General features: G+C 33.1%; 2 protein-coding genes and 1 pseudogene across 2 annotated transcripts; all 3 read right to left on the bottom strand.

Moving 5' to 3' along the window:
- Positions 1-505: 505 nt before the first annotated feature.
- Positions 506-1,413, bottom strand: LOC114731079 (transcription repressor OFP8-like). The gene has a single exon (XM_028918206.1). The coding sequence runs from the start codon at positions 1,382-1,384 to the stop codon at positions 608-610; it is 777 nt and encodes a 258-aa protein (XP_028774039.1). The 5' UTR covers positions 1,385-1,413; the 3' UTR covers positions 506-607.
- Positions 1,414-6,092: 4,679 nt separating this feature from the next.
- Positions 6,093-7,791, bottom strand: LOC114731078 (polyol transporter 5-like). Its single transcript, XM_028918205.1, has 2 exons — positions 7,605-7,791; positions 6,093-7,511 (listed from the first exon to the last, which is right to left on the bottom strand). The coding sequence occupies exons 1-2, from the start codon at positions 7,711-7,713 to the stop codon at positions 6,145-6,147; spliced, it is 1,476 nt and encodes a 491-aa protein (XP_028774038.1). The 5' UTR covers positions 7,714-7,791; the 3' UTR covers positions 6,093-6,144.
- Positions 7,792-16,381: 8,590 nt separating this feature from the next.
- Positions 16,382-19,283, bottom strand: LOC114731082 (uncharacterized; annotated as a pseudogene).
- Positions 19,284-20,359: the final 1,076 nt, after the last annotated feature.

The raw sequence follows: 20,359 nt of genomic DNA, 5'->3' as shown, positions 1-20,359 counted from the left end.
TTATTGAGAAATAATTTTAATTTATGACGAGTTTAAGAAGTTCAACCACTTTTAAACTTTTAAGAAGTTCAACTATTCAAAATATAATTTAATATGCTTTCAATTGCTTAGGTGATACTAATAATCTAATATTATAGGCCCTGAGATCTATTTTGAAGGTGAAGTACCTAATGAATAATGATAACATGCTAATTACAGTGAAAAGCAAATCAAAACGCAGTCTTTTTTCTCAAGCGGACTTTGGAAAGAGCAATCTTTTCTTTTTATGGTTTCTATTCTTTTAGTGAATCCACAAACAAGAAAAAGGAGCGTTTAGTTTTTACTTCAACGAAGAAGACAGCTCCAGTTTTGCAACTTTTCTCCCTCAAAATTCAAATCTTTTTCGACTTTCAAGTCCAGTAAAATCAGGAAAATTAAAAAACAGAACACAAGAACTAGCAAGAGGAAATCTCAGGGGAAGAGAACCGGAGAAGTGACTTGAATTAAATAGAAAATGAGGTATGATACAAGGAAGCTAAGCTAAGCCAAGTCAGAAACTAAACTAATTTCCATAGAAACAAAGCACAATGAACTCAGAAAAGTTCTCTCTCTGTTTTCCATTCAAATTCTAAACCCAGTCACAGAACAGAGCATCATAAATCTCCGTGAATACTTCCACAATGATCTTGTGATGATGATGTGAATTCAGTGACAGAAAACACTGCAACAGATTCTCCAAATCCTTTGCAGCAAATATCTGTTTCTCCACTATCATTTCCACCATTGACGTCCTGAAGTCATTGTAAGGATCACTCGAACGTTTCACCACGGCGAAGCTATCCTTCACTTTCACCTGCAATGGCAGAACACCCATCTCAGAATTCCCCTTCTTAGAGCTGAACCGACTTCCGTCCTGCTTTCTCCGGCGAGACCGATGCCTCCGGCGAAACCGGCGAGACTGTGAGGAGTCAGACGAGGTGCTTTTAGAAGAGAAAAGAGTGTCCGTCTCGTCATCTTCGTCGTCACTGCTATACCACCAATTCCCTCCAAAATCATCTGCTTCTTTCTTGCTATAACCGAACGGAATAGTCTCCTTGTGATTAATTTTCATCTGGGTATCCTTCTTCTTCTTCTTCGTCGTCGTCGTCTTCCTCCTCCTCTTCGTATCCTTCTTCTTTCTTGCTGATTCTTTCACTTTCTCGGCAGAATCAAACTCATTCTCGCAGCTACGAGAAGCAAGAAGACAAGACCTACCGTTGAGGTCGTCGCAGAGGGAATCAAAGCATGGAGCGTGAAGAGATTGTGAGGCTTTGGGTCTGAAGATGGAAGGAAAGGGACGAAGTCTGGGGGACATGGGCTCCATGAGATGTGAGGATGGTGGGTGGTAGTGTGGAGCTTTTTCCATGACATCGGAGAAGTTTCGGGTCCTGCAAGACCCGAACGAGGTGCTGAACATGCGAGAGACTCGTATTTTGAGTCGGTTTTCCATTACAGTTCAGAGAGAGAGAAAGAGAGAGAGAGTGCTGTGAATCAAAGAAAGATGGGATTTTGAAGAAGAAACGCTGCTTGTGTTCTGAGGGGAAACAGGGGAAAAGAGAGGGATATTTAAATAAATGCATGACGAGGGAGGGAAGAATCGAGGAAGACTCGAAATGTCAAATTAAATAATTAATATATTAATATATTATAGAAATAAATGAATAAATAACGCCATGCTGTTTTGTCGATCGTCGTCTTCTTTGTCCTGAATTACTGGTCGTCCAGCCATTGGATTAATTAACAAGAGTAAAAGACCCGCTTTTTCGGGAGAGAAAAAAAAAGGAGTACAACTTTTAAAATTATATGTTTTCATAAAAAGTTAAATAGTAAATTTGTACCGAAAGTTTTTTGTCATGCGATTGGTGCAACGTTTTCCTAAAAATTTAACAAATGGTGCAATTTAAAATAATAAACAAAGAAATAAATATTTTGATTAAATATTGTCATACTTTACTTTGTCAATAAGTCATTTAATAATTTTTAATATCTTTGCATAATCTAATTATGAGAACAATCATATTAGTGGAACATATAATTAATTCAAAGTACTAGTGACATTTGAAGTTGTTTTTTCCCCCCTCATCTTTGATCTAATAAAAAGAACTCAGAACCCCATTACATATATATAGAAGGGCAAATATGCAACCTCATACTTAAGTAAGACTTGCAGTGCTGAATGTAATTTGAATTGATTTATTACTTTAAATGGCCTAAAATATTTTGTTATTATCAACAAATTTAAACAGCAATTAACTTGTCAACATTAAGAGATCTACTGTAATGAATATGATCGGGAAAAAGTAATTTTTTGTAAATAAAATGGTCCTCCCATGAATGGGCTGGCTTGTTCATTGTTAGTGATCAGTGAAGTTTTCCTCTCTCTCTCTCTCTCTCTCTCTCTCTCTCTCTACTATTTGACTTGCAAAACATGAAAGACGTTTCGAACTCCGAAGAGATCGAATCATGAAGATTAACCTTCTTTGAAAAACTAAAACTAATAATAATAATAATACAAAATTGATTCTTACACCCTACGTTAGGATAGTACTTCTTGGAAATAGACAGGGTTGTAATTATTCATTCCCAAGGTAACATTTCGAATTTGCAATAAGGTGTTATTGAAAGAATCTGGAAGCGAGATATTACAGGAAGTAAAGCAAGCAGAAAGAGGTTAGGAAAAGAGTTTATTTCTATGGATTAATAATAAAGTTTAACATAAATATAAAATTAATTAATTAATAGCAAAAAAAGTGAGATGTGAAATAATCTACTAGTGATTGTTTTTATGTCGTAGCTAGTGATTACAAAAGTAATGAAGCATCAGTGTAGGTTTGGTCAGGGACATACGAACGAGGTGGCAGGGAACCAGAATCCTGAACCACCCTTTATTTATAAGAACAACGTTAATAATAAAGCTATTGTTTGAAATTTAAAACCAAAGAGGAAGAAGAAGAACCCTACTTAATTAACAAACACATATACAATCAGCATAGCTTTTTTTTTTTTCCCCTTCACAAACACCAAATGAAATCCTTAATCACCTCAGTAATATATATGTCCCTTCCATGACTTGGGTTTTTTCATTTTGTTTTTTTAAAAGCTGAAATGACTTGGGTTTTTCAGATGTTTTCTTTTTGTGCTCACTAGTTCATGTATTTTTACATTACAAAAAAAATTGTGTAGTTATTTACACAGTATCAATATATCTCCTATTATCAGGTTAAATTTGAACAAGAAACTGTTTGAGTTTCAGCAAAAAATGGTCTAAAAGAGAACGTTATTTTAAGAGGGACGATACTTATTGGTACCAAATTCAAAAGATTAATGCACCATTCAGGGTCAGATCTAAACAAGATTAATTCCCCATTCAAAAAGAATCATGTCGTACATTTACTTTGGTACATAAACAGACAATAGCTTTGGGAAAGCATATTGATTTATTTATTTTAGTACTTATGTATGTCTGCAGGTACTATGTATATATCCTTAAAGTTAAAGTGGTTTTCAATAATTGTTTGTCTCTCTCCTCTCCAGGTTATAATAATAACAAAGACAAAAGAGTTTCTTAATAGAAAATCAGATTGCTTTGACCTTTGAGGGTAGGGTGTCCACATTTTCATGCAATTCATTCCTCTATTTGCATTACTACTCAGAGTCATATGCTTCAGCAAACTCAGTTATACGCCAAATGTTGCTTCTATATTTGAAATTAATGGATGAGGATGTGAACTTTCGCTTCTCTGTGGATCTAAGTTTAATTTGAGATTATGGTTTAAATTTAGTATGCCGGGAAAGATTAGAGTTAGAAGGAGGCATCTTGTCATCAATATGGTAATCTTATCAGAGACATATGTTCGCGTTATTTTTCTCTTCTCTTTTTGTTTCTGCTAAATTTGGTGACTTTGCAGAACAGAACAGGGCTCTTCTAATGATGATGAGAATTCTTGAAAGACTCCGAAAATGTGAGCTCACATTCTTTGTTACATTCCATGAAGACAATCACTATAAGTGTGTGTGTGTGTGTGTATGCGCGCACATGCAATAATGCTTCAAGTACTTACACTTAGCTTGGAGCTTTCTACAAATAATTTGGTGATCTGAATGCTATATATGGAGTTTTGAATAATGAAATCTGTGTTTTGCAGAAGCAGACAATGGCATTGAACCAATTTTTTTTTTTTTAAAAGAAAAGTCAATGGATGGATGTTGATGGTTCATAAAATAACACTTCAAGTTTGAATTTAAACGGCTCAAACGAAAAAGTATAAGCACTAGCACATTCACATATGCTATATATACAAATACTATTAGAAACGATATATGCTGCCAAGGAATAAAACAAAACCTAAATGCTGAAGATGTATGAAAAGAGTTAGGAGTAAACCCCACAAAATAAGGTGACTGCCACTTTTCATTAATGTCAAGCACTACCTTCATTTTCGGAATGCCAGTGGTCGCTTTCAAAATATGCTTCATAAAATGTACAGTTTTGTATACGTTGTCCATACTCAGAAAATTAATCTTTTAATTCTTATAATTTTAACTTAGCTGTAACTTAATCTCTAAACTTTAATTTGCTACAACTTCATTTTTAAACTTTAATTTGCATGTAACTCAATTCTTAAACTTTGATGTGATATAACTCAGTTATTATGATTTTAATCATCTACGTCGTTAATCCTTAAGTTTCATGAAATATATAATTTTTTTTATCTTTTTTAAATATAGGGACAAACCATAGGGTTTGAGTTGCCTTTGGTTACAGCTCAAAGACTGAGTTATGATTAAGTCAAAATCATAAGGACTAAGTAGCACTAATTTAAAATTTAGAAATTGAATTATAACTAAATAAAAACATAGGAATCAAAAGATTAATTTTTCCTTTTTTATTTGAATTTGATGGATGTGCATAAGTAGGCATCACCTAACAGTACACTTTCTAGGGCATATTCCTATATTTTCCATAATTAAATTTCAAGCAATTGAATTTGAATTGAAACAAAGTAACGTAAGTGGTAGAGGGGTTTAAAATTGTGATGATAAAGCGGTAAGAAAGGATCTGAGGATTATAGGGAATACTGCCCTGTGAATTGAGAGCAGAGAAGCCATGTAAAAGGCTCAATGAAGGCTGCATGAGAGAAGCATCTTTGAGAAGCGGGAAGCTTCCAAGCTCATGAAGACAAATTAATAAATGCAGCAGACAAAGGCCTCAGCCTTCTGTACTCTCCCTGCTTCAAATGTGATGAAGAAGCTGTACATGTGGCCAAAGGCTTCTTACTTTATTCATATTCATCTTCCTTGTAAGTGAGGGATGGCAAATTTGATCTTTTTTGTAATCTTAAGGCTATTCCTTCAATTCCTTGCAAGTAAGAGACAAGGGCGTTGAACCAAAATGGGATGATGCTGCCGATGCTTCATAACTCATAACATATTTCAAAGTTTGAATTGAAATGCCTGTAAAAGTAGACCATCTCAGCTCATCCTATCTATAGAAACCGTTGATCCTACAAATAGTCCAACAAATCTATATTTGGAAATTGGAAGCTACATATCCATACAAAGCCCAAAAAGAATTTTAAAAAAAAAAGAGTAAAAGCCATCAGAATAATTTTTTTTAATTTAAAAAAAGAGTATTCCCTGCCTCTCTGCACTAGACACTAGTGCATTGCATTAATGTCAACACTCTACACATTTTCTTTTTCTTAATGTTCTATGGTTTCAATCAGAAATTGAACTGTCATTTCTTTTCCCAATGACTCCTACTTTTGGAAAGAAAATTAGAATAAAAAGAATATTAGGAGAAAAAAGAAGGTCAAAAATAGTAAATTTTTTAAATTGAAAGTTTTTCTTTATAGTGTTCTCTCCCATTTATTTTCCTCCCCTTTTTTCCTCCATCCAAACTAAACCTTAGAAAAATTACAGATAAATAAATTCAAGGTTAGACAAGATGCTTCTTTTCTTTCCTTCGTATCAAATCTGCATAATTACAAAAGGAGGATGGCAACCAAGTCCCCAAAAAAACAAAAATTAACTTCTGGACCCGGTTAACACAAGAGGCAAGAGGCAGGAAAACCTTAAAAGCCCAACTACAATAATTCCACATCATTAAAATTACAATTAACAACCCTAAACAGCTCCCATTTCGGTTTCCCTATGTTCACCAGCTTTGGGTTTTTTCTCAAACAAAGTCTCCAATTCTTCCAAGCTCTTCCCTTTGGTCTCTGGTATGAACACATAAAAGAACAGTGTCCCCACCACCATTATCCCACACAACACGAAGAACATTCCGGCGAACGTTATCTTCTTTGATATCGTCAAGAACGTCATCGACACCACGCCGGAGACGAGCCTGTTCACAGATATCGCCAAGCTTGAACCTTGGGCCCTCATCCTTGTCGGAAATATTTCCGACGAGTATACCCACGTTATGGGCCCAAGCCCAATTGAAAAGAATGACACGTCAGCACACACTGCCACCACACACAGGATGATGGCCCAAAGTGGCTTCCTGACTGATTTCTGTAGAAACAATGAGCCCACTCCGAGCCCAGCTAGAGAGATGGACATACCCGTTGAGCCCAATAACAATAGGGGTCGCCTTCCAAACTTGTCTAGGTACAGAGCAGAGAGCAGAACGAATGAAGTTTTGGCTAAGCCCATGATCACGTTCACGCCGAAGAGTTGTTTCTTGTTGTGGATCCCGGCGGCTCTGAACACTTCCGGGCAATAGTACACAACGGCGTCGTTTCCGGAGGCTTGCATGAAGAAGTTCATTCCGATGGCAGTGACCAGCATGCGACGGACTGCTGGTGAGGGTCTCAGCAATAGCTCCTTCCAGACACCTTCCCCGCGGAAATCCCCTTCGCCGCCGGTGACCATTGCCGCCGCTGTGGTAATTTCCTGGAGTCTTTGTTCCGCTTCCTCCGGCGACGATGAGGTTTTCAGGAGGACCTTTTTTGCCTGGGCGACCTTCCCTTTCATGGCGAGCCAACGAGGGGATTCCGGCATGGCTATGACGCCGAAAGCGATGGCAATTGAGGGCGCGGCGGCGAGGCCGAGCATGAGCCTCCAGCCCAGGTGTAACGGAAGACTGGCGAGGCAGTAGTTAATTATGTAGCCGAGCAGGATGCCGAAAGTGATGAAGACTTCGGGAAGGGAGGTGAGGAGGCCGCGGCTCATGGCCGGAGAGAGCTCGGCGGTGTAGAGAGGGGCAATCATGAGGGCACAGCCGACGCCAATTCCGGCGACCATCCGACCGACCAAGAGAACCCAAAAATTGGGCGCGAGACCCATCAAAACGGCACCTAAAAAAAACGTGAATGCGGCAAACACAATGGTGTATCGGCGGCCAATCCAATCGGACATTTTTCCAGAAGCAAGCGATCCAAACAGAGAGAACACATTCAAAACACCCACCAGGATTTCTTGTTTTGAAGAAGAGATCCCCATGTCCTCCTTAATCAAAACCGAAGCACCGCTCATAGCCCCAATATCTGCAGGAATTCACACACACAATCACGCATAAATCACAAATGCCACATGAATCGAATTCAATTCAACCTTTCGAAACATAGAATCAAACATACCATATCCAAGGAGAACGGAAGTGACGGAGGCAAGAAGAGCACACAGAATAGTGAATCCATTGAGGCGAGGTGCGGGTTTCGTCTGATGATCGCCATTGTTATCATCCATTTTCTCTGTTCTGGGAAAATCAGAGTGAAAATCAAAGGAAGAAACAAAAAACGACGAAATTCGATCGAGGAGGGGGTTAAAGAGGGGGCAGGTGATTCATGAGAGCAACGAGTGTGGAGTTAAAAGAGAGAAGAAGAAGGAGAAAGAAGAAGAAAAATGGTAATAAACGGATAATGCAAAATCTCGGCTTGGTTTGGGAGGTAACTACGATTACTCTCTGCAAAACTAGGCGTGCAGTGTGGATGTTATGGACGTTATTGCATTTACACTTTTGCCCCTGGTTTATCCACTTTTCTATTTTTTCCCTTCGCTTCTGGCGGATCACAGGAATAAGAAGATCAGAGTCTAAACTCTCGTCAGATCTTCTACAAATTTGCCGATCATTTCAAATACCTTATCCTCTTTATCTAATTCAGCTTGCTCATGTTGTTTGCTTCGCAATATTGTGGATTCTTTTTTGTAAAAAAAAAAAAAAGAATATAGCCAGCAATTTTTTAACCTAATGGGTTAAATCCCGCTAATAATCTTAAACTGTTAATGTTAACGTCTGTTCTTTTAATAATAATGTTAATGTCATTCTAGTCCTATTCATAAAGTAGAGAGAATAATTTTTTTTTCCTAACTATAGTATGTCATTCATTTTTATTACAAGTTTCTAATTTGTCACTCATTAAATGTTTATGTATGTTGTTTAACTTTTAAAGCACATGCATTTAATGGGATCAAAGTTAGAAATATAATCCCTTCAGTTTTTATTATAAGTTTTAAATAACTAATTCACGGATAACGAACTATTAGTTAAAATTAGTTAAAAACAATAAATAGGTTAGAAAGATAATTTTGTTTCTAAATATGTCCTTATAATAAATAAGAAAAATGATGAAAGAGAATGTGTGGGAAAATATGATAAAAGAGAGCATAATGAAGGAAAGACAATAAATAATTAAGGAAAAAATAGAAAAAATACATTAAATGTTAAGACAAATCCCAAATTGAAACTTATAAAATGGACAATATCTTTTCCTAAATTTAAAACTTATAAATAAGATTGGAGTGGTACTAAATTTTTAGACAGAGTTATTGGATTTTGAAGTTTTTTATTGATTGGGATGGAACATGTGCTAAAAAGTGACTAATCATAAGTAGGGAAAGAAGGAACAAAATATTATATTAATTTTATGGGTTTCGATTGTCACCACTAAAATCAAAACATTTCTCTCATTTCGATTTATGCCTATTTGCCACCCAGCAAGCAAAAAGGCTATAGATAGATTAGAGTAATATTTTTAACCCCTTATATAAAAATATGAAATTAAAAAAACCCGAAAAAAAAAATACATGAATGGATATTGGATAATGAATAAATCATACCCAAAAATAGGAAAAACATGAAGAGTGATTTTCTCTCGACAATCATTTTTATCCATTTAGTTTATATTGTGATTTGAATTGAGTAACAGATAGTATAAGACCCATCTCAATTATCCATTTGTAATTCACAATTAATAAATCCCAGTGATTGATTGCTTTAATGTAAATGTATTTTATAAAAAAAATATTTTAAAGTAATATATACTTAGTTGGCACAAAAATTAATATATACTCCCTCTTATCCTAAATATAAAATCTATTTTATAGTGTAAATTATACTATAAAATGAGCCTTATATTTTGAACGGGAGGAGTACTTAATTTTCCTACTATCATTTTCAACGTAACTCTCTAGAAATATTTATGTCCTTTTTCAGTTTTTCTAGTGAGGTGTCATTTTAATTTTTCAGTCGCAATAATTAAATGAGTGCTATTCAAATCTCAAAAAGACAAGGGATGAACTATGATTCTAGTTGTCCTCTTAGGGTGTGTTTGGATGAAACCAAACCGTGGTTTGGAAAAGTGATTTTGGAGAATAGATTCTAGAAAGAATAGATTTTATGAAAAAGTGATTTTGAGAAGTGAGAGTGTTTGGATAGTTGTTATCAGAAGCACTTTTTATATATACAAATTACTAAAAAAAGAAATAAGTTAATATGATAATTACAGAAAAAATAGATTTTATGATATATTTTAATTTAGAGGAATAAAATTGTTAATAATATATTTTTTTATTAACATAATTAATAATACATAAGATAATATAATTAATAAATATTAATATGAATATATATATTTATAAAATATAAGATTAAATATGTTTATAAAAAAATATGTTTATAAAAATAACAAAATACATATCCTATAGGCTCTCACACTCTCCCTTTTTTCTCCAAAAGCAAATTTTTTTGCTTTTTCCAAAACCATGATTTGACCCAAAACTATGGTTTTGGTTTTTGAGAGGGGTGTTGGATAGCATTTTGTACAAACCATGATTTGGGCTTCCAAATCATGGTTTGTAAGTGCATCCAAACGGTGCCTTAATAAATAAAATTGACCAGTAATACATTTTCTCCTGGATTCTTGGCGACAGCCTGCCAGAATTAGGAGCGGGTTATCAAAGTCAAAGTACTACATGTATTTACAGAGCATAGAGAGCATTTTCCCCCTCTCAATATAAGTCAGCCCGTTAACTTTATTATATCAATCTAAAATTTTGTTCCTAATTTATTACTTCTCTATTTTTTAATATAAGACTTAATTATTAAATTAATTTTAGTTCTAAATATAAGAGTCTTTTTTCATATTTATCAATTTTTTCTAAATTACCCTTATGGATACTCGCTCAATCATAATCAAGTAGAAGAAGAGGGGGATATTGAGAAAGATAATTATGGTATTTTAGGAAAAACATGTCATATTTTGTTATAATTAACTAACTATCTAATTTTTTTAATCTAATCAAATTAGTTAAACAAGTCTTATATTAAAAACCGGAAATATTATGTATATAGTTTTATTCTTAGAAAATGTACATATTAAATGGGATAAAGTTATAAAGTTGTTAAATTTTAGGATATAATTAATTAGGTTTGAAGTATTTCTTTCTAGTTAAACATGTTGAAAACTAACTTATAAATAAAACTAGAGGATTACCATATAGAGTACTACCTCCAATGTTTAATATTACCTCCGGTCTTAATTATAAAATTTTATTTGTAAACTACAAACAAAATTTTATAATTAGAACCAGAAGTAGTATAAAACATAGTGGCCTAATTTGAAGAGGCTAAGAAAACTAATAAATTATTTAATTATACGATATGTTATATGATTTTTCTAAAATACTTATGTGTATTATTAAATTATATATTAGTTTAGTTTATAAGTTAGACAAATTAGTAAAAATAAATAAATAAAAATACTTTAAAGTAATTTATTTATTTTTTTAACTTTTTCAAACTGGATTTTATGTTAATGACATGATGTAGTATTAAATAAGGGTAAAAGTCAAAAGTGATTAAGTTTTAAGATTGTGCTTATGAGTTTCAAGGCTTCTCTTGATTTCAACTAAACATATTATACATGCTTTAAAAATAGGATTAGAAGACTGTAGAACAGTACCATCCTGTGCCCTTTTTATAAGAATCATTTTATCAGATCACATAGATTAAAGTGTTAATTATAATTGATTAAAGAGAATAAATATGTAAAAATTATAAATTTTTTCCCCAAAAATAACCCTTATACTTATTTTTAGGGTAAAGGCAGTACTATAAAAGAGAGAATAAAGAAATAAATTAATAATGCTTTAGAAAATGAGATAATAAATATATTAAATATTAAAATAGGTAATTTATAAGGACAAAATAGGAAACTAGCTAAGAAAATTTGAAACATCTTGCAAATATTTTATACAAATAGATGTTTCAATTACTCCCTTGGATGAGTAAGTTAAGATTAGATTTAGTCCTAATATAATATTTTAATTCAATTTATTTCTTATATTTATTATTTTTTAAAATTAATTTACTTAATGTATAAATTGATATATAATCTAATATTATATTGGATATTTTAAAGAGGTAAACTGGCAATGTAATATTTGTTGTAATTGACTAATTCATTTGAATTTTTTAATGTATTATAAGTGCTATTATGTTAAACACCAGATACAAAAAATAATAAGGACTTGCATCAATTATCATCAATATAATTACTTAGAAACAAGAATTTATGTTATTTTACTGATAATTCAATTGCAGTTTCGTTTAGAAAACCCAGAGATTATGTGAATTTGCGTGGTTAAATAAATAAATTTGACCCGTAATTATGAATTGTGAATCATCATTTGTGTGATGGTAAGCACAAGCAGATTTTGAAGTTGAACTTAAATTAAAAAAATAAAAAATAAAAAAGAGTCAAGTGGCAAAGCAATCAAATTTCACATCAAAATGTCAATAAATAAGAGTTTGTCGCATTTACCAACTCAATTATTGAGAGGAAAAATCAAAGGCAGTCCATTAATAATTGTATGTTCATGGGGTCATTTTCTGGTTCCACAAACACAGCACTTTGTTTTTATGCATGCTTCTGTTATAGTACCACATTATTATTCAGCTTTCCTCATGCAACTTTCTATCCTCAATGTAGTAGGACCATGTAGTCCTTACTCATATTTGTAAGTTTATAAGTTGTAACACATTTTTCGCATGCTAAGTAATACTATCTCCTGTACTTAATATAAGATCTTGTTTGACTTTTATTTTGGTCCTAGATATATATCTCAATTCATTCTATCTCTCATATTTATATACTTTTTCCAAGACAGTTCTTCTAATAATAGTAGTTCCAACGAATATACTTATTAGTAAGGATATTTTAGGAAAGACAACATCTATTTATTACAAATAACTAACTTAACTTATTTTTTTTAATATTTTCAAATCAGCCAATCAGCTCTTATAATTAGTATCGAAGGTAGTACATTAAATTGGCCAGATTTTTCAATCTTATCCTTATTAAATTTTTCTTTTAATATTTACCGATCATTCTCACATTTCTGTCTTCTTTCTCTCTCTTCAATAAGAATTAAATAAAGGCAAATTTAGAAAACAGAAATTAAATATACTGTAAGAGATTTACATTTAAAACTGAAACTTTTTCTAATAAGTGACTTATATTTAAAACCAAAATTTTTCTAAACAAATGACTTCAGTCCAAAGTGGTATATTACACATCAATGTCTTCAACATATTACCCTCATTAATTTCCTTCTCATTTAAGACTTAAGTATTAGAAATTCCACTTAGAAATTAGGACCATTTTTCTTCTTTTTTTGGCAGAGACTATATATGGACCATATTCATCATCACTGATCCCAGTTTGCTTTGTTTCTTTGCCTTTGTATCTTTTTGCTTTTGTTTTTCCCAAAGCTTATTGGCCCATTCAAACAAGCACTGTATATGGTAACTGCATTCTTAGAGAGCTCTCGAAACAGACCTTTTTATGCATTCTGGCTATCAGTCTATCACTACGTCTGCATCATTTTCTTTACTTTATTCAGAGTCTGTGTGTGATTTTATGTTTGAAAATTGAAAAAAAAATCTAAAAACAAACTTTAAAATTTTAAAATTCCAAATCATGAAATGACTATTAAAATATGTTGTTATTTGCTTTTTAAATATTATCTATTATTATTAAAGTATAGTAAAGAAGACTGATTTAAAATTTGAAATTTAAAGGTTTTTTTTTTTGAATTCTCCCTTAAAACGACGCTATTACAATTTTGATTATATGTATATAATGTTCAGCTTCGATCCTCTAACTTTACATTTTTTAATATAAATGATTAATTTTCCAATTGATAGTTCGGAGACTTTTTTTATTTTTTCTTGGAATAAAATTGTAAGTTTGATTAAAAAGCATAAAATCTGGATTATAGAAATCAGATTATAAGCTTAACGCCTAACTCCTTTTGAAAATAGTGGTATTAGCATATTGGACTTTATTTAGTTAGTTTCAGTTTTAAAACAAAACTGGTCAACTTTGAAAATAATATATTGTATTAATTACTCCCTCCTATTATTTTATAAACTTCAATTCTTTAAAGAAGTCGTACAGGAAAAAAAATACTCATTTCATCCTATTTATAAATCTTTTTCAATATATTTGACTAAAATAAAGAAAAATTTTAAACCCTATTAATTTTGTATTAAAATTTAACAACTCCAACCTCATCCCATTTAACATATAAACTTTTCAAGAAAATAATAATTTAATCTACATAATAATAAATAAAAGATAAAATATTATAAATAGGTCAAAAAAAAGTTTTCTCCTTATGCATTATAAGTAGAACCAAAAAGAAGTTTGCATGGAACTAGGTTCTTTATACTTATGCGTCCATCAAGCTTGTGTGTTGAGAAAGCTGATTAGTGTAAGAATTAGCTTGTAGTAAGCATTAATTAGCTTTCATGTTAGATACACTTCGGTCTTTATTAAGTTGCTTGTAAAAAAATTATTTTTTAATTTTATTCTTATTTAATTTTTATTCGAAAGATAAAAAATGGAGATAGGTGTGAGAATGATTTGTAATGGTAAATATTGAGAGAAAAATTATAAAAGTAAATGTAAAAAAATTATTAATTAAATACATTTATTGATACTTAAAAATACTCCTCTGGTCCTATTTATAGGACAAAAAAAAGATATTTTTTGGTCCTATTTATAGAGTACTGAGAGATTTTTTTTGTATGAATATACAATCTTACCTCTCATTTATTATTATATTGAGTATTGATTTGTTTATATGAATATAATGTATATTAAATATGGATAAAGTTAGAAAGTTGTTAAATTTTAAATGAGAGTTAATAAAATGTAAGGTTTTTTTTAGTCTATATATAAAATATACTGAAAGTATCTTATAAATAGGATGAAATCGGAGGAGTAAGTTATAAGAACTCATAATAAAGATCGGAGTAATTTACAATGAGTATTAATGATGGATGCTGATATTGATACGTGATACGTTTTTCATTTGGTTAGAGCAGAGGCAACATGAGGAGGAGGGAAGGTGATTGGAATGTATTGAGGAAGGTAACGGCGGATGATTGACTCCGCAGCTATGCAGTTTTTTTTTTTTTTTTGGACCGATCCGCAGTTATGCAGTTGCTCTTGACTAAATAGTCAATGCCATTGAAAGCTGTGACACATGCATCGGGACCCCCCCAAACTCTGAAATTATAATTATTCTTCGAATTAATTAGTTAGAATTATTATCATTATAAAGACTATTTAAGAAATAAATAAATAAATATGAGATAAAATAGATTGGAGTATTATATTTAGAATCAAAATAAATCAATCCACTGTGTCATAGGAACTCAGGCAGCTCCAAAGAAGAAAGAAGCTTCGGCAATATCTTAAATTTAGTACTAAACTAAGGATCGTTCATGTTCTTGTCAACTGTTAACCAGAGGCATGAATGATTTCTATTGCAATTTGATTCCTCTCGCCAATTACAACACACATTTCTTGGCTGCATCTGCTCTCGCCTTTGATCTTGATTCAAGTCATTCAACCCACTGCTCAATATACTATTCAGAGATAAAAAACCTCGCCAAGAGAATAACTCTAAGCTGGAACAGCTTCAAATTTCTGGGAAATAGAAGAACCCGGGGTGGGGGGACTCACACATACTCCCTGCTCTAGAGGCCCAAATAAATACATCACAGTCTTCTCTCTCTATGTGTCAAGCTTCACACACTCGTAACTTGGGCTTGGCCATTACATGTGGGTGCAATAGTACGGGCCCATCAATCATAACTTTCTGGACAATATTTTCACGGCAAATTATATAACCATTTGCCAATATTGAGTCTAGGAAAAAGAGCTAATTACTCGCACGAATCAGTACCTATTATACACATACACAACCATGTGCTTAAGCATACATGACCTTGGTCCGTGGCCAGAGAGAATTTAGGAAGTGTTTGGATGAAACCAAATCGTGGTTTGGAGAATAGCTTCTGGAAAATAGATTCTAGAGAGATAGATTTTGTGAAAAGTGATTCTGAGAAGTCTAAATTAATATGATAATTATATAAGGGATAGATTTATGATATATTTTGATTTGAACAAAATCAAATTGTTAATGAAATAATTTTACTAACATAATTAATAATATATAAGATAATATAATAATACATAATTAATGTGTCTATATATATTTATAAAACATAATATTAAATATGTTTATAGAAAAATGAATTTTTTTATATAAGAGACCGACTGGGGAAAGAGTAAAAGAGGAAGGAAGAGCAATTATTTGAGTTGGGCTATTTGGTCATGTGTGATGGGCCTACTATAAGCTTCCAATAATTGGAACCAAGAAGCAACTCTGATATGCTCCTGATAAAACCATGGTTTGGGGGTTCATCATATTTTCAGGGACATTTGGCTGATATTTTTTTTCAACCATGGTTTTGAGGGTGCTCGCCAAAGGCCCTTAGAAGGACAGAAGCGAAAATCACAGTTTACGCCCACATGCAAGTTCATCCAGTGGGCTCGAGAGTAACCTCCAAGTCGCATCAGAAAATGTCCAGCAACCATTCCTTTTACACCCACTCCAAGTCTCTAACCATAATTAATTACAAATTACTTGCGTTAGTAATCTACACAACTATATAGCAACTTGCAGCTAATTGATACTAGTGTCTTACTGGTGAAAGTTTTTTCACTTTCACTAGCACACTCACGGGTTCCATTCGGTAGTCACACGCAGCAACAGTATATTGCAACTTGTAACCCTACTATCAATGCATAAATTGGAACACTGTAACAGATAAGATGGAGTGGGTTATTCAATTCTGTCGAAGAAAAATTTTCAAAATATTTACACTGGCGGGCCAGAAGATTGTTCTTTAAGTTATTATGAACGCTTTTAGTTGAACAATTGTATCATTATCAGCTAAACATTACGCAAAATACTCAAGAAGTTCTGTGCCAATTTGTGAGACCCAATCAACAGAAGTACGAAAGAAGAGTTCCCAAAACAAAAGATCCAATGCCAGGACCGATGAAAATATGAGCCATGCCAGTGTTTGATAGCGGTTCCATGGCCAACCTGAGACTTGAGCCATTGTCTTGAGAAATGGAAATGAACTTGTATTTAGATTCCTTTTCTTTATGGACCACGCCGTAATCCACTGCACACGACCCGGGTCTAGGTCGAATTGCTCCCTTAATCTCCTCCCCAGATCAGGCATGTGACCACCCCCATAGAGTATTGCAATCCTATTGTGTCCCTCCTGAATTGCCTTTCTCAGGGAGTCTACTGCGGCTTTATTCCTCTCACCAATTATAACAGATTTCTCTCTACATCTGCTGTCACCTCTGTTAACCTTCACAACAATATTTTTGGCATCAATGACCAAAAAGATAAAGGAAGATTGAGGTATGATCAGAAGCAAATGATGGCATATATACTCACTCAGTTGCTAGCCTCTTTGCAAGGAAGAACTTAATTGCAGCACCAAAATCAAGGCTTGACAACGCCTCTATTTCAGGATACGCTGATGCTTGACTTCCGGCATCTGCACAGACGCTTCCAATGATAAAAAGGCCAACGAGAGGCATAGGAAGTACCCGAGAAGCCCATAAAAGCTTGGACCTCCATGAACCAAGATCTTCTGGAACAGAAGAAGCCGGCTGCAACATCGCCTTTGTGGATCTAAGAGTCATATCTCTTGCAAAAGAAAAGAAGCTTTCACCTTTTTCAAGCTGAAACAAAAGGACATATTTTTATTATTTGAACAATGGAAGAGAATAGAGTGCGAGTGGCAAATTTTCGGGGGAATGCAAAAGGAACATAAAGATTGACAGATTGTTCAAGACAGATTCCACACCCATTGCTAGCTAAAAATAAGTTCATCCCTCCTTTGATAAGAAAACTCAGGAACCAAAATAGTGAGAGCAATATATGCAATCCCCAAGCACTGTATTAAGAGTAGGCTCCACTATGTAAGTCAGAAAAATGAAGGGCCCAACCTGGAGCAATTTGAAGGTCTCATAGTCAAGATCTGCATGGTACCAATTCTCAGCTTCGTAACTCAGAGAGTCTAATTGGAAGTCAAGCATGAGAATTTGAGCCATCCATCGCTGGATGCATCCCAAGATGTTTATACCCTTAGCGCCGGAGCCTCTCACCCTTGCTTTAGGGATAGTGTTTCTTCTACTTTCTATACTTTCCCTGCTAGCTACCATTTCATAAAGTACGCAATCATAGGATTCAAGTAATTTTGGAGGGCTGTAAAATACCTGTTTGAAGAAATCAGGAGCACCAAAATTAATTATTTCTCAAGATAGAACATAGATTAAGTCGGAGCAACTAAAAATACTAGTGACTCTTGATAAATAAATTAAAAACAGTCAAAGACAAAGAAACCAATTCTGTCACCCACAAAAAAAAAGAAAAAAAAAAGAAATCAATTCTATCAATACTTCGTTAGTGCAAAGGAATTCGCCTCTTTATCTTTAAAGATACTCTTTAGTCATTTATGGCAACTGGATGTCAAATGATGGAATTAATTTGGAAGAAGTGATAATTTTGTTTGCCCAACTCATTATGAGTTACCCACCACATTTTGTAGTCAGACAGTAGAGGTATCTTTAAAAATCAAGCTAATACGATGTGCATAGTAGACCTATGATTGACATGAGTAATGTCACACTAATGTTAGACTGCATTTAGATAATGATAAATCTAAATTCCTCCTCACACATGAACTTCTAAAGCGAAATTTTTTGTGTGACATTGTTTATCTCATCACTATTTGCCAGGGATAAATAAGAGAAGCCTTCATTTGCCGAAACCTCAACATCTACCATCCTTTATCAGCAACAGGACTCCATAACTTTCCATTATTCTTTTAGATTACAAATGTCATATGCACTTCATTTTTCTATGTCAACTACTAATCCGACAATCCCACAAGGATAAGCTGCTTTCAGAACTAAAAAACAAAAAATTGGGAAGCTAGACAGACTTACTTCTTATCTGCGATGTGAATTGTTGAAACTAAATCAACCTACACCACCAGATAGTGCAAAAGATAATACACAATAAATCAGTTCATTCATAAAAGAAAAAGAAACGAAAAAACCATCGTTGAGCAATGGAAAGGTCTTAGTTCGCACCTGAAAAAAAGGGTACAATAGAGACCATGGGAATTTCTTCCTGTAGCTCACTATTGCCGTCTGCAACTCTCCACTCCCTCCATCGATTCCTCGCTTGAATCTCAGGAAATCCGCCATGGAGGCGTTTTGCCAGAACTTATCCGCAGACTCATCTTCTACAACTTGTTTGGAAGAAGAAGCTCTGACAATTGAGGAAAACGGAAGAGAAGTGTAGACTGAAGAGAACTGAAAAGGGGGTCTAGTAAATTTAAGGCCTCGTCTAGAGGAATGGATGGTTCTGATTCTGATGGAAGTGGAAGTAGAAGGGGAATCGAGATTGGAAATCGAAGGAAACGAAGATGAAGAAGGGATTACAGATAAAGAAGTAAGCACCATTCTTCTTCTCTCCCAAAGGTAAGAGAAGGAGGCGTTCGGATAGCCAGAAAAATTGGAACTTTTTTCGGGCCTCGAAGATCCTTTCCCTCGTAAATTACTCTAATTACGGTTAACTGTCGATTTGTTTGGTTGGGGTTCCTTACGCACTCTTCTTGCTGCCTATGTCATAGAAAACAAATCTTGTAGCTCTTAACAACTTTAGGCTTGTACGCAATGTGCCAGTTCTTCCAATAATTAGGGACCAGAGGATGATTGTTCTTCCAGATTCTGCTAAAGTAAACTTCTTTATAGAATTCATCACGGGACTATTTTATAACAACATCAATTTTAAGCATGTTTGTTTTCGTTACAAACTTGACTTATTTTTAGTTCTTATTTTTTAGGAATTTTTAAAATAGAAGTTATATTTCAACCACATCCTCAGCCCTCAACAATGAATTTTTTTTTAAATACATAAATAATTTAAAGTAGATATTTTCTTGCTTTATATATTAGCGTCCCCGTTTCGTATCTCCAGTTTGACCCCAACTATTTTCTTATTTCTTTCTACAAATTAGATTCCAACTAAAATTTTCGTGCTTTCACATCTTATCACTTCTTCTCACATACTCTTCACAAATTAACTAGATTGTAGGTTCATATTTCCAAAAGTATAAATATACATAATAACATAGAAAATTATAATACATTAATTATTAGTTAATATTATACTACCTCCAATCGTTAATATAAGAACTAATAGATTAATTTGAATAATTAAAAAAATTAATTAAATTAATTATTTGAAATAAATAGATATTATCTTTCTAAAATATATGTAATCATGTGTATTAGCCAGAGTTATCATTTGATAAAATACATATTCAACTACTAAAAAAATTATCTTGAAAATAAATAAATAAATATAAAAAACAAAATGGATTAAGATTTTATATTTATGATCAAAATAAAAATTAAACTAACTCTTATATTAACGATCAGAACTAATAATACAATAAAATAACAAAGAAGCATACATATAAATTAAAATTAAACCAGGCATGACGGGGGAAATTACCCTTGGCCAAGATAAAGAAAATGTTGAATTTTCCGAGTAAGCACAAACATTAAGAGATTTATTGCTCACTTGAGAAAAATAAATCAGTTACAAAGAATACAATGGATGATGCAAATAAAGCAAAGGGCACAATAAGCCCAGC

The sequence above is a fragment of the Neltuma alba genome, unplaced genomic scaffold (assembly GCF_004799145.2).
Source record: "Neltuma alba isolate B1F8T4 unplaced genomic scaffold, ASM479914v2 tig00012801_pilon, whole genome shotgun sequence".
Classification (NCBI taxonomy): Eukaryota; Viridiplantae; Streptophyta; class Magnoliopsida; order Fabales; family Fabaceae; genus Neltuma; species Neltuma alba.
Note: the sequence above shows the minus strand (reverse complement) of the source record. Positions and strands in the feature narration are given on the sequence as shown.

Bases quoted from the DNA above. Each gene is read 5' to 3' on its own strand.
- LOC114731079 (XM_028918206.1), bottom strand. From the start codon at position 1,384: ATGGAAAAAGCTCCACACTACCACCCACCATCCTCACATCTCATGGAG.
- LOC114731078 (XM_028918205.1), bottom strand. From the start codon at position 7,713: ATGGATGATAACAATGGCGATCATCAGACGAAACCCGCACCTCGCCTC. The intron at 7,512-7,604 runs GTATGTTTGATT...GAATTCCTGCAG, and splicing joins TTCCGTTCTCCTTGGATATG to ATATTGGGGCTATGAGCGGT.